Below are 15478 nucleotides of genomic sequence, written 5' to 3'. Positions count from 1 at the left end.
ATTTGTACCTTACCTAAAAAAATGACTCTCCTCAAAAGAAACGTGAAAGATGTTCGGATTAACAGGTTCACTTTCTTATCCTTTATCATTATGATCAAATTGACTTGTTTAAGACTGGCACCTAGCCATCTATTGGAGAAACCTTGCATGTATGAAAGCCTTGAGACTCATTCCCATTGTAGAATAAATTATTTGTAAGGAATGAATTCTATGCACAACTCCTATTTCTTTTAAAATGAAAAATTTTCTCAGTTAGAAAAAATCACACTCTTTCATTCTAAATATGAGAACGAATAAAAAATGGAATCAATAGAATTGAATTCTTATAAATTTCCTAATTTCAAACATGGGTTTACGTTTTAGGAAAAGAAAATCCTCAAAAAAGGAGATTCAGTGAAGGAACATGACCATTATTGTTAACCCAGCAAGAAAAAGTTTGCAAGTACTGAACTTTATATCAAAGGAATATAGAAGTTCTTGAATTTACAGACAATGCTATGATGCTTTACATGACACTGTGGTATCTATAGGTAAACGACAAGGAAATATATAACAACTATGAAGCAGAAGATGTCCAATTCATAAATGGTCAACGACTATCTTTTGGATGGATGGCTTCTCTCATTTTCAAAGCATGGACCAAAGTGGCCAAGTGAAATCCTGGTAGGTTAAAGCACAATCTATTTGTAAATCCATTCTCTCGCACGGCCTCCAGACTCATCCATGTCTATGAAAATGCTCACTGCCTGCAACAATTGGTAATAAGAAAGGGGTAATTTACCTCCACAAAAAGCCATAATTAACTAATAAACAATGCTATTTGCCTTGACCATCCAACTCAAATAAAAATATGCATTATTTAACACACATGAACAAAAAAAAATTATCATCATAGAAGAAAAATGCAACTGCAAATAGAAGAAAATAATATCAATATGAGTGTTCTCCAAGCTGGCAGAAATACCTCTATGAGTGTGAACCCCATTACACATCAATACATCATTTTTGACGAGCTTCACTCTTATTTTTATTTTCAATTGTACTAATGTGCTGACCTCAGAAGTCCAATTTTTTTTTATGGAGAGGTCCATTTGTTGTAATTATAAAAAGTTGACATCTAGATATACTCCTTGTACACCTAAGAAATGTTGTAAGAAATCTGTGTTCGCTATAATAGCTTTCTTGCTTTGACGTTTTATCTTATGCTGGCATACCTATGTTAGACACATGTTGATGGACGTAGTTGTAGGGATGAACTCAAAGTCCATAAAAGAAACTGAAAATGGCAGGCAATTCCCCCCATCCATCTGATTTCGAGCTCCATTCCCCACTTTATCCATCATTCTCCAAATCATATATATGGTTGATGTTCCTACTCATGCCCCATGTCTTTGTATAATAGAGACTAGATACCTAAAATGAAAGCCTTTTTGGGATATAATGTTTGCTACTTTGCATACTTTGTTTAGTTTTACTTTTCACTTAATTTTAGACTAGGGTTTTCCTCTATAACTCTTGTAACTTCTTGTATTTGTCTATTTCCAATATGTGAATGTCAACTACAAAAATCATTCACTATGGTGTATCCTCTTGGATATACTTTATGCTTTATCAACTAAACCATTACCGACTGAAAACTGGGAAAGGATAAGGTCTCAATATTGATAACTGAAACCAATCTAATTGTGATTATATTCAGTTAATTGTCGAAATGCTAGTCACTGCTACTTCATCTCTTTCAACACCTTTACAAAACTAATACTCTTTTTTGTTCTAAAACCATCATTGCACAGCTGGATGATAATTTAAGGTATCTCTAGAGCAGCGAAAATGCATATGGTTATAGAGTAGTGTATCAGTCGGTTGCGTTAGACAATTATAAAATAAAATAACCAAATTCTGTAGGAAGAGAAGGGTTTTTTTTTTTTTTTCTTATAAAACAGGTGTTGGAGAAAAGAAATTTTGTCAAATAGAAGTGGAAAAGAAAAAATTTTGTCAAACAGGGATATCTTGTATTATATAAATAATACTAAATATATTTGTATAATAATAAAAAAATAAATTTTATAATATTGTATTTATTACTTGATTAAATTAGAAAATGTACAATGAAAAAAAAAAAAAAAAAAAACTTTTACAGAATAAGTAAGATAGTTGTAGCCTGCAAACTTATTTGACTATATTTTTATTCCTTTTCATTGGCCGGTGGATTTTTAGAGAATTACGGTAAACTTCTTTCATAAATTTGAGTTTGGTAGTTTTCGAATCAATTTTTAAATCAGTATAAAACAATAAGTATCGGAGATTGGAAATTGGAGATATATCCGGCAAGCATTTACTCAACAGAATCAAAATAATAATATTGTACTTTTATATAAAAAATAATAATATTTTATATAAATCTTATAAATTAAAAAGTATATTTTATTATCTATACAGAGAAAAAGAAAATGCAGTTTTACAAAGTAAGCAGGATAAGTACAGGTTACAAAGATATTTGATTATAATTTTGTTCTTTTATTGGCTGTTCAATTTTTAGAGGATTACGACAAGTATCTTTCTTGGGTTTGAGTAAACATTATAAATCCTATAAATATTATTTTAAAATATATTTAATTATTTAATATTATTATACATTATTAATATTTAAAAAAATAAAAAGGGCGAGTGCCTTTGTCGTACACGGCAAGGGCACTTGCCCATATGCTGGCATAGAATTTCTCTGTCAGCAAACATTAATTTTAATTTTTTTTAAAAAAAATAAAAAGCTTGTCATTTGTCTAACAAGCAGCATGCTAATATTTTTTTTTACTTATTTTTATTATTTTTTTTAAATTCTGCCGCTGGTTTGATAGACCAGAGCTTCTGCCGCCGGTTTGATAGACCAGGGCTTCTGCCGCCGATTAGACCAGCGGCAGGTTTAAGAATTTTGCTGAGGTGGACAAATTCACCCCTGTTTGACAAAATTTTTTCTTGCCACCCTTATTTGACAAAATTTCTTTTCTCCAACCTCTGTTTGATAAAAAGCCCATAAGAGAGACTACCTAAGTACATGGAGGAACTGATTTGTTGGGTTTGCTAGGTTGGATAATCTCCCAATTTCTCAAGTTCTCTCACCATAAAATTCCATTTTTATCAATAGCAATTAGGAACACTTCAAGGAGCGAAAGCTTGAGAGGCAAACAACAAAAAGATAAAACGAAAGTTACTAAATAGACCATTATTTTGGACACCCCACCTCAAGAGAGAGTTTTTCTAGCTAATCTAAAGAAACAAACAATAAAAGAACAATTTTGGAAATGTCTACAAAAGAGACCAAAATTAAAAATAGAAAAATGGAGAAGCCAGGCTTAATTCACCTTTTATTGAAAGAGAAAAAAAAAAGACCAGACCACATCAAAGGAGCTCTCTCAAAAAGCAGGCAAAGCTTTCTCCATGCAAATCTTTATATCACCATGCCAAACAACCAAAGCATCTCTTAATGTCTGGTTTTATGCTCTGAAAAATATAATCACATCCTCTGGTCCTCATAATGTTTGGTTTAAGAGACCATGGCTATAACAAAGGAGTACTTTTGAAAGTGGACAAAGTCACAAAACTATCTCCCAGGAGATCTTGATATCACCCTGCCCAGCAATCAAAGCATTTTTTAAGTTCTGATTTTTGCGCTTTGATAAAAAGAAATAACATCCTCATGATCTTAATCTAGGAAGAGGAAGGGAGGAAATTCAAACAAGGGGCCTAAGGGAGGCCATGGACTGCTAAGACTTAGTTGTGGGAACTCGTGCTGTTGAAGAGGCTATTAGTGAGGGAGGGAGTCTGTTGAGTGTCATATTGTCCTTGGTTTCCTTCACAAGAAAGACGAAAGAATTTGGAAGATATTCAGGTAGATTTAGTTTATTTCAGTTTTTTGCTTATGGAAACTGAAGCTGAATTGAATTTCAAAACAAATTGAAGTCAAAGAACCAAATTTAGGCTGTCCATTAGCTTTTTCAGGTTTGAATCAAATAATGCGAACCGCCTACAAGAATTATACTCTCTCTCTCTCCTCTTTTTCCCTAAAAAATTATCCATCAATCCTCTTATTAGGAAAACTGCCTCCATAATCGATCTTTCTAGGAGAAAACCAAACTAGTCATCGTAGATAATTGTGCACATCTTCCATTACTCTCTTTCAATGTGTAATTGTGTGACTCATGAGTTTGAAACCTCATGCATCTTCTTTGTTTCCCTTTTAGCTGGCATACACTATTCATATGAAACTCCATTTTTTTTCACATTCTGTAGCCTATTATTGAATTCCGTTTAGTCCTCATTTCCCTCTTCACTTCTTCCCTGCACTGCCAAATTTCCTTTGGAGGTTCTTAATGGATGTGCATTACCCTTCTACTTGGTAAATTCTGGTCAAAGTAATTACAATAAATAAAGCTTAGCTTGTTAACTTTAGTTTAACTTTTAATTGTATTTTTAGTTTTATTTTTAAATTTTAGGAAAAGATAGGAAGTATTTTTTTGAATTCAAGTCTTTCATGCAATCCTTATCTGAATGTAGCCTTCATTAGAAAAAGGCATTATTCTCTTTATACAATATTCAGAAAATTATTCATCAATTTTATGAGATCAGAGAATTCTTCTCAAACAATTCGATAGGTTTCTCAAAGAAAACCAGAAACATTAACAAGAGTCTTATTTGAGGGCACATAACAAAATTCCACCAAAAATTTTCCCCTTCAGAAAAACATTTAGGTTAGGACAAAGTTTTACATTAAGAATTTGACTTTTGTTTGATGTTGGTCTTAATGGAAAAAGTCGTTTTCTTGTTTAGTGATTGATATACTTTATTAGAAGCAAAAACACATTGCAGAAATTAAATAGAAACAATAAGATAAACCCAACAAGAAAAAGCAACTGCGAATATGTATATGTCCATGCACAATCGGAACATCTTTCCTCTTTTTGATCTCTTGCAAGGAACTTTCATGTTTGATTTCTATAAAAAGTTATTATTAATCCAAGAACATTCTTCATGAAGCATTAAACTTTATGGAAACTCAAGAATTTAATGGCAAATGCTGTATTATCAGTTTACCTTTCCTATCCGAGGTCGCTCTTTCAACTTCAATAAGCTGTTTCGAATGTGTGAGACAGCTCCCCAACATTTCAATGTGTTTGCCACATCATCGAGCCTTAGTAAATACTCCTCCTCAGTTAGTGGAAAGGATCTCTGAAAAGTGGGGAAACAAAAGTATAAAAAAAAAAAACAGAAAAAGAAAAAAGAACAATTAGAGAAATATATAAACAAATGGCTTCCAAAAACTTTGGCAATTGTGTGATCTTATGTATCCACAATTTTCTTTAGTAACGACTCACTATATGATATTCAATAGAGATCCTACAGTCATATATGGCATTCAGGTTGTTTATTAACATCAAAGAAATGTCGACCTCTAGTAGTCTAAGCATTTGATAGTTGTTTAATATCATTACATAGTCTTTTGTGTTAGTTTCCTATTTAATTAGTTGATTAATATTTGATTTTGGGTTTGTAGATTTTTATAACAGCATGAAAGAGATTATGAAGCAAAAATAGATGACTTGAGCACGATGACTTGAGCACAAAAAGAAGCAAAGCTCACACACGCTGAACCCAGATATAAATTTATACTATTATTTTAGCAAATTAAATTTATAATTTTTATATTTTTGAAAATATAAAATTTATTACCTATAATGATTTTTTTTTTAATGCTTGCCAATAGCATGCAAAATTCAATAACAAACTATAATATTAAATGATAATATGTTAAGAATATATTTTTTTTATCATTTATTAATAAAAACTAAAAATGGAAAAATCTATTTCTGCACTGCCCCAATACCTTATGGGGTGAGGAAAGTAATGCGAAACATCCACCCACCCTGCCCCATTGCCACTCCCAACTAGGACTCATTCCCATCAAGATTCAAGAAAGCATCACAAATTCCATGTGAAATCCAGACTTCCTACAGAATGACTCCTCTATTTGAATTCTATTATGGTCAGGATATTACTATAACCCAAAACAAAAACTTCAGACCCACAAAGCTAGAACTTAAAACTGATACAATTACAGAATGCTGCATCTGAACTAGTTAATCTAATCCCCATGTCGCTCATAGTTTTCATCACTTTTAGTGGATTTCCAACTAAAATGAAAAGCCATGCAAAAACTCAATTCCATGCAGGTAATGAATCAAATATATACCCATTAACCAAAGTAAATAATTTAACTTAATGTTCAATTAGCTGCACAGAAAACAATAATAAAAAAATTTATCACAGTTCTATCTTTGAACCACAACTATGTAGCAGAAGAATCAGCTTACCTGCTCCATGTACCTCCACATGACATTCAAAGCAAGGAGATTTCTACCCATGAACTCCTACATTAAGCATGTACAAGTAAAATATATACATAAATTACCAAAAAGATAGTGCCAAAAAAAAGGACAATGTAACAACAAAGAATCAAATGCAAGTAAAAATCAAGGTTATGTATGGGAATATATAATGTCAAAACATCTAACACTAAGTTCTTCAACAATCAACCATGTTGTCAACATTAACTTCCAGACACCAGACAGCTATGGGGAGAGGCGTGTATGATGTATTTCGGCAAACTAAGGACCACTCCCCAACAAACTCACCCGTGACCATATTAGTTTTTTGAAAACATTACTATAATTTTGAACAAATTTTGCTGGATAGTTGCTACCATAGTCAAACCACAAACAGCAGTTAAATATTCAAATGGCCAAATGACCACAAACATTTCTAGATGTTTGCATGTACTTTCAACTTCAACCTAATTTGAGAAACTGGCAACAATTTTGGCTAGTTTTAATCAATTCTCTTCTTTTTTGCTTTTTATTAAAAATAATAATAATAAAGTGTCATTTTCAAAAATGAATGCTTAAATATGATCAATTGATGTAATCTTTTCAAAGAAAAAACAAGTGAAGAAGAGCTAATCATAGATTACAAATACAGTTGTAATTAACGAGTCAACAAGAGCTAATCTTTTGCTTCTTCTTCTTCTGCTCTTTCTTTTTTTTTTTGTTATAAAGAAAAAAGGACATAATCTTAGCACTACAGAATATTTTTGGAGCTATCAGAGAGGTCCATGCTACACAAATAAACAAGCAAGACATGTCTATGTCTCTATCCATAAAACTAAGCAATACAATAGATATTGAGCAAATAGAAGCCAGGAAACATGGCAATTCATGAATTAATTTTAGTACCAGGAAGAAGATAAAAAATCAATTTTATGTAGATAATTAGTAATAATTACAAATTGAAGAAAACAAAAAGGGAAAATGCTTTCTTTGAGATGGCAGTAGAAACTAATTATGCTGCTAAATCATAAAAATGAAACTGCCAGTGGGGATGAAGAAATATCCTAAAATAGGAGGAAAAAAAGCAATAACAACTAGAGTTAAATTAAGCCTACATAACCAACCATAGAGAAGAAACACCTAAAAATGCTTCTTATAATTATCATTAAATTCTCTTTTAATCAAGAAATAAGCCTAAAAATTGATCTATGGACTATGGTTCAGATCCTATGCAAGAATATTATAAGCCTCGACTTATGACTTTTCTGTTTCTAAAAACCAATGCATCATATGAAAAATCATAGAACAGAAACAAAATCTTGCTTACAATATGACATTTGCAATATGTGGAAATTACATACACTTTGCACAAAGAAAACATACCTTCTTTATTAATTGAACATCATAAGATCTTCCATACTTGTTCCTGATAAGAGTTGCAAGGTCTATTCCACTAAAAGCAGAATCATCTGTACCAACAATTCTTTCAAGATTTTTCCTTAGCATTTCACTATCAACCTGAAAAAATAAAATCTAAAAAGGTCAATTTGGTAGAATTTTTCTGTGTGATAATAGAACCTTTTAGATGATCTACAATTTGAATAGTGTAACCACAGCAAAGAGAAAGGGAAAGAGAGAAGAAGAAGAAGAAGAAGGGCAACCGTTAAATAACTAACGGGCTCAAAGTTTTTTGAGATGGGTTTTATTTATAGTGACAAGTTCTATTACATAAAGGGCAAGGAAAATAACATCTGAAAAATTCCCATATAAAGCTCTCTGAGGATTAATAACAAAAACTAACAAAATGCAGAACAAATCATATTTCACAAACCTCCAAGTTTAAACAAAGAAAGGCATTGAGAATATAATAAAAATGTTAAGCATACCCCTCCAGCTTCATCTTTGGGGAAATCCTTGTCACTATCTTCATCTTCAGACTCATCTGGATCTTGGGTATCATCCACAGGAATAGAGAAGATAGGCCTATGTTTCCTTGTAGTTAGGCGATAACGAGTGACAGCAGATTGAGAATTAGAGAAAATGAATCCCCCAGAACGAGGAAGCTTATTGAATCTCGCTCTGAATAGATGGTCCTGAACCCCAAGTGGTGGATTACAATGTTGACTTGATATAATACTCGTCATACCTTGGATTATGCAAATAGCTTTGGTTACAGAATCAGTAGATAATTTTTGGAACAGAAAATTTTTTCAGAGAAACTAGAATCCCTTTCCTTTCGTTTGAAATTAAAGCAAAATAAAACCGGAAAAGAAAATTAACCGGAATTGAGCAACACTTGTTGGAGGATTTAATAACTAGAAGAAGAGGAGACGAAGAAAGAAACTGACATGTAGAAAGGAATGTGGATAAGAGTAAGTTCCAGCCTTTGGACGAAGATGCAGGATAATAACTAGGAAGTCCCTAAATTTCCATAAAATTAATTATTTAGTCTTAATTTCTTAATGGGATAATTACTATAAAGTACTTAAACTTTTAAACAATTTTCTAGTCTTCAAAATCACCTGATTATATCTTTTTAATCTTCCATCAAAGAAATTATTAATTTATTTATTTTACATGTATCAATCAACTAAATAAGATAAATATTTAAAAATTTAAAAAAAATTAAATAATACATATAATTAAATTATAAAATTAAATAATATAAATATTTAAATTGGCTTACTGAATAACTAAAAATTAAATTTTTATAAAATATAAGAGCCTATTAAATAAAAATAATCTAAATATTTATGAAATATCACATTTATATCATAATTTTATTTCATGAACAATAAAGCTAAAATTATAAGATTAAGTCACTGGCACCCCGAGACTTAGCATGGTGGAAAGTGCATCCTAGCAGTCTTATGAGGTCTAAGGTTCGACTCTCCATGTCCCTATTTTAAAAAAAAAAAGATTAAGTCACTGATGAACTAAATTAAATCGAAAAATTAATGATAAATTTTGATATAATTCTTAAAATTTTATTTAATTAATAAAATAGTTTTTTAAATAAATATTTAATTTAATTTGTTAATTTTGATTAACTCATATTAGAAAACAAAATAATATTTTTAAATTAATTTTAACAATATCTAAGACTCATTTTAGTTTTCAAAACTCATGTATATAATTTTTAATATTATTGAATATGCAATATTGAGCATAAATATTTAAATTAAAGGTTTGACAGATTATCTTGTTGATATTTAATAATATTGAAAATCATATATATAAGTTTACAAGGTTAAAAAAATTTAAATATTATTAAAATATTTATAAATAAAAATTAAAAATATATGAAATTTTATTTAAAGGTTAATTTTTAAATTTTTTAATTATTAAAGAGAAAAATAATATAATTAATAAAAGAAAATATAATTTTATTTTTTTAAAATGATAGAATCTGAAATTTTTTAAATTTATTCAGATGAATTTTAACACTGAATTAAATTAATAAAAAGAAAATATAATTGAATTTAATAATAATATATAAGGATATAATTATTTTATTGTAATAAGATCAGAGACTCTTCAATTCAAACAGACAGATCATCAACATCAGTGTAATGTCTAGCACGAGCATGGGCAACGAAACTTGCCAGACTGCTTAACAAAAGACCTGGAACAATCTTGTAATTGAGCAACAACAGCAACACAATCCTGAAGCACCAAACCCAAACCATTCTCGGAAAAATAGTGTGATTGTAGCAAATCAATAACAGATTTACAGTCTGACTCAACTATAAGGTTCCAAAAAGCTGAACTCCACTGCCCATTGTAAACAAAAAATATCATGGACTCTCAAACACTCAAATTTTCTATAAATTGAAATAAATAATTAGACTTATTTTTAACGGCTATTTTTAAAAAATATATTTTTATAGGATGCTAGCGATAAAATCATGTTATTTCAACTTTTAATTTTTATTAGCACAAAAACGCAAGGCAAACCCTTCATAAATAGCCGGTTTATAGGATGCTAGCGATAAAATCATGTTATTTCAACTTTTAATTTTTATTAGCACAAAAACGCAAGGCAAACCCTTCATAAATAGCCGGTTTAAACACATCCTCGGTATATTTAAATCCACATATTAGAGTGAGTATTCGATTGATTCGATTTAAAATTAAATCGAATTGAATAAATTAAAAATTAAAATTTTAGTATTTATAAAAATCGAATCAAATCGATTTTAATCAGAAATTAAATCCAATTAAATCGGTTTGATTCAGTTCGATTTGATTGGTTTAAATTTTTAATAAATTTTTTATTTTTTATACTTTATTTTTAATATTTTAAAATTTAATTAAAATATTTTAACCTTAATATAATCTAATATTTTTATAGTATTGAAAATAATATATTATTATCAATTTTTAATTTTTTCTCATCAAAACTAAATTAAATTGAAATAACTGAAATTTTTAAAATTAAAGATCAAGTTGAATTAAAATAAATAAAAAATTAAATTAAAATTTTAAATTAATTCGATTCAATTAATTTTTTTAATTTAAATCGAATACTGCTCCTTCTAGGAACTCCTACCTAGAATGATTCCTTAAAATCTGACACAAGCCAATGCTTGGACTTTTTGCAAAATAAAATTTAAAATAAAAATATTTCTTAAACTCTGGTTTGTAAAAAAAATTTTCCGAATCAAGATGAATCAACTCTCTTCTGCACTTACATTGACTCAAAAATAATATATTTTTAAATAAAAAAAATACTACCGCACTTTTAAAATATAGTAGAATATTCTTATTGATTCGCCCTCTCCACAAATCTCAAATTTTGAAACGATTGCAATCAATTTTTGAAATTTCCAACATTTCAATCAATTTTCGTATTACCGCAATTTATAAGTACAGTACTACGAGAATTTGTTTAATATATATTATATTAATTTTATTTATTTATATATTAAATATATATATACATAATTATAAAAATTATATTAATATTAATCATTTTAATATAAATAAAATTTAACATAATAATAATGATCATATATGAATTTATTTTAATAATTAAAAATATATGTAAATATAACATTATAATTATATTTATTTTTAAATATAACATTATAATTATTTATATTTTGAAATTAATAACATATATTTTATATTTATCTATAAAATTTATTATTTTTATTAGAATCATATTTATAAATAAATAAATAAAATATTTATGAATTATTAAAATAAAATATTTATATATTAAATATATATATATATACATAATTATAAAAATTATATTAATATTAATCATTTTAATATAAATAAAATTTAACATAATAATGATCATATATGAATTTATTTTAATAATTAAAAATATATGTAAATATAACATTATAATTATATTTATTTTTAAATATAACATTATAATTATTTATATTTTGAAAATAATAACATATATTTTATATTTATCTATAAAATTTATTATTTTTATTTGAATCATATTTATAAATAAATAAATAAAATATTTATGAATTATAAAAATAAAAAAAATTACATATTAATAAATAATTAAAAGTTATGGAATGTAATAAAAATAAATCAATATAATTACAAATAACAAAGTAAAAACATAATGATAATGATGTACCAAATTTCTTTATATTCCTCTTCTTTCATGTGGATGTAAAGTTTTATATAGCCGGCGGTCACTACTTGTATCCTTACCTTCAGCAAAAGCAGAATTAATATTAAAATCATGAGCCACCGAACTCGAATTTTGTGTTGCGGTGTAATGCGATGGTAAATAGATATTATCAGATATAAAAATTGAGTGCCCCAATGTATACTTACAAAATTATCAAAGAATGGTTGTGCTCCTAGATTAGATGAAGAAATATCCACAGAATATTTAACTGAAAATATCATGTCGTGCAAAAACATCAAAAATACTACATATTAATTTAACTAAATAACTTTTTTCCATTCTCCTAATATTTTTCCTACCCAAAATATTCATGACCATTTTTATATTCATAAATTTTTTTCACTATACTATTTTAATGGCTACAATTTTTTTCCCAACATCCTATATATATTAAAATTTTCAAATACCTAAATTTTCATATTAATTATGAATAATATAAAATTATTTCACCTAAACAATACTTTAATTTTTTTAATAAAATAAATTTAACTAACTAATTTTTTCCTAATACTTTTCCTACACAAAATATTCATAACATTTATATTTATAAATTTTTTTTACTTTTATTAATTATTTATCCCAATAATTTTTGTCATGAACACCCTTTTTTTCATATATTTCTTTTTTATTTATCACATTATTATAAATCAAAATTTTTTTCTATTTTCGTATATTACTTTTTATAATTTTAAATAAACACAGTTATATATTTTTTACTACTAATTACATAGAAACTATAATTTTTTCAACAACATAAAAATATCTTACTAATTAATTAAAAAAGATAAAATGTACCATACTTTTATAAATAATATCTAATGACTTACTTTTATGAAAGTGGACCACAAATTTCACGCATCCATGAATACTGTATCGGGAATTGAGAAAACTACAAAACACAAAATTTTTTATTAATAAATTTTTTTTCTAAATTTCATTAAAAAATTAATATAAAACATACTTTTTTAGTTGAAAATTTCAACTCCGCCAGTAATATGAAATAAATATAGCAAATTAATTTTAGAGAGTTTGAGAGAAATATTTAAAGGTGAGAAAATTTAGTTAATAGGGTTGGGAAGATAGAAAATGTAGATTAATTTGAAAAAGTTTGACAGTAGATAGAAAATTTTGAAAACAGAAAAGTAAGAAATTTTTGTTAAGATGGGTTGGGAAGAGAAGAGAAATATTGAGAGAAATTTTGGTTGAGATGAAATATTGAGAGAAATCTGAGAAAAATATTGAGAGAAATATGAGAGAAAAGAGAAGGGCAGGGAAGCGTGGAGAGAAAAGGATAGGGCAGGGAAGGGGGTGGAGCAAGAAAGGGGTGGAGTTTTATAGTGGGGATGATATAATACCGAGTTTTAGAAACTCGGTATTATAATTTGAAAAGGATAGGGCAGCGAAGCCTAGAGAGAAAAAGGATAGGGCAGGGAAGGGGGTGGAGCAAGAAAGGGGTGGAGTTTTATAGTGGGGATGATATAATACCGAGTTTTAGAAACTCGGTATTATAATTTCTCATTTACCGCATTTTTAAAGTGCAATAGAGGAGCGTTTCTCTGCCAAGTGCAGGAATCTCTGCCAGAGATTCTACCGCACTTTACAAGTGTGGTAGAAAACCTCAGCAGAAGGCATGCCTGGCTCCTACTGACGAAGCAGAGACGGGTCTTATCTCTGCCCTCTCTGCTAACGGGCAGATACAATACTCGTCTCTACCCTCCTTGCCAGGTGCAGGAAGACTCGTCTCTACCCTCTTTACCAGGTGCAGAAAGTCTCTACCGTCTTTACCCTCTTTACCAGGTGGTGCAGGAAGACTCGTCTCTACCCTCTTTGCCAGGTGCACTCATCTACCGCACTTTTGAAGTGCAGTAGAGATATATGAAAAAAAATATTAAAAATTCTAACTCACTTCAAAAGTGCGGTAAAAAATTTTTATTTAAAAAAATTTCATTTTTGAATCAACAGCTATAGGGATGAGCAGTATTCGGTTCAAACCGAAAAAACCAACCGAACCGAATTAATTTTAAAATTCAGTTCGGTTTTTTATTCGATTCGATTCGATTTTTAATTTTAAAAATTTCAGTTATTTCTGTTCGATTCGGTTTTGATAAAAAAAAATTAAAAAATCAAATCGAACCGATTAGTGATAATAATATGTTATTTTCAATAATATAGAGAAATTAAATTATATTAAGATTAAAATATTTTAATTAAATTTTAAAATATTAAAAATAAAGTGTAAAAAATAAAAAATTTATTAAAAATCAAAATTGATCAGATCGAATCGAATCAAACCGAATCAGACTGATTCGGTTTGATTCAATTTCTGATCAAAATCAATTCGGTTTGATTTTTATAAATACTAAAATTTTGGTTTTCAGTTTATTCCCGAACCGGCCAAATGCTCACTCCTAAACAGCTTTCTACCACACTTTATAAGTATGGTAGAGTCTACCACACTTATAAAGTGCGGTAGAGGGTTGATTCATTCTAATTCGAGAAATTTTTTTCCGAATCAGAATTTAAGAAATATTTTTCATTTCAAACCTTATTTTGCAAAAAGCCTCCAAGCCCAGAATGATTTTTTGAAATCACACCTAAATCCACCAGGCCTGGACCCAAAGCTTTTTCAATATTTTTATTAAAAATAAATTATCAACTTATTTTAATATTAAATCTTACTTTCATTATTTAATTATTATAAACATCCATATCATTTTAATATCATTTTAATTATTCATACCACGTAATCTTTTAATCAAAATTAAATTACTTAGATAACATTTTTTTTTCTTTTTACAAAAGAATTAGATAATTTTTCTTTTAATAAAAGAATTAAAGCATTTTTCTTTAACAGACAAAAAATTTAATTTAACAAAATAAAAACATGGTTTAATTAAGTTTAATAATAATAATAATAATAATAATAATAATTAATTTTACCAAAATACAATAATTTGAAATGCGAAAAACTATATTAAGTAAAAAGAAGAAATTTATAATAAAAAATAACATAATATTCATTGATACTTTTGAAACAAAAAGAAATCTTTAAATAATAAAATTGGAAAAAAGATACAATAATTAAAAGTCAAATCAAGGTTGAGAAGTCAAATCAAGTTAAATTGAAAAGAGTCTGAAAGCAAGAGAGATAAGCCGAAAGAAAGAGAGATACGATTGATTGATGAATTGTCAAATTCATTATTTTTTTATTTTAATTTTTATAATTTTATTATATTTTTAAATATAAAAAACAAATTTTTATTTAAAATTTAATTTTAAACAAATTTAAATCTTAATAAATTTAATGATTTAATTTAAATAATTTACTTACAATTATTAATTAAATTTAAGTTTTTATTTTTTTAATATAATTAATTAATTAAATTTATAGGCTTAAAATTAAAAATCAATTTAATATTTTATAAATTAATTT

At 27.7% G+C, this 15478-nt stretch overlaps 1 protein-coding gene across 1 annotated transcript; it reads right to left on the bottom strand.

The window, feature by feature from the left end:
* Window positions 1–435: 435 nt before the first annotated feature.
* Window positions 436–8747, bottom strand: LOC110604192. The gene is made up of 5 exons (XM_021742326.2): window positions 8264–8747; window positions 7761–7895; window positions 6366–6422; window positions 5089–5223; window positions 436–746 (listed from the first exon to the last, which is right to left on the bottom strand). The coding sequence occupies exons 1-5, from the start codon at window positions 8519–8521 to the stop codon at window positions 681–683; spliced, it is 651 nt and encodes a 216-aa protein (XP_021598018.1). The 5' UTR covers window positions 8522–8747; the 3' UTR covers window positions 436–680.
* Between the last annotated feature and the right edge of the window lie 6731 nt (window positions 8748–15478).

The sequence above is a fragment of the Manihot esculenta genome, chromosome 16 (assembly GCF_001659605.2).
Source record: "Manihot esculenta cultivar AM560-2 chromosome 16, M.esculenta_v8, whole genome shotgun sequence".
Taxonomy (NCBI): Eukaryota; Viridiplantae; Streptophyta; class Magnoliopsida; order Malpighiales; family Euphorbiaceae; genus Manihot; species Manihot esculenta.
This window is presented reverse-complemented; position numbering and strand designations above follow the sequence as displayed.

Bases quoted from the DNA above. Each gene is read 5' to 3' on its own strand.
- LOC110604192 (XM_021742326.2), bottom strand. From the start codon at position 8,521: ATGACGAGTATTATATCAAGTCAACATTGTAATCCACCACTTGGGGTT. The intron at 7,896-8,263 runs GTATGCTTAACA...TTATTTTTTCAG, and splicing joins CCAAAGATGAAGCTGGAGGG to GTTGATAGTGAAATGCTAAG. The intron at 6,423-7,760 runs GTATGTTTTCTT...TGCTTAATGTAG, and splicing joins ATGTTCAATTAATAAAGAAG to GAGTTCATGGGTAGAAATCT.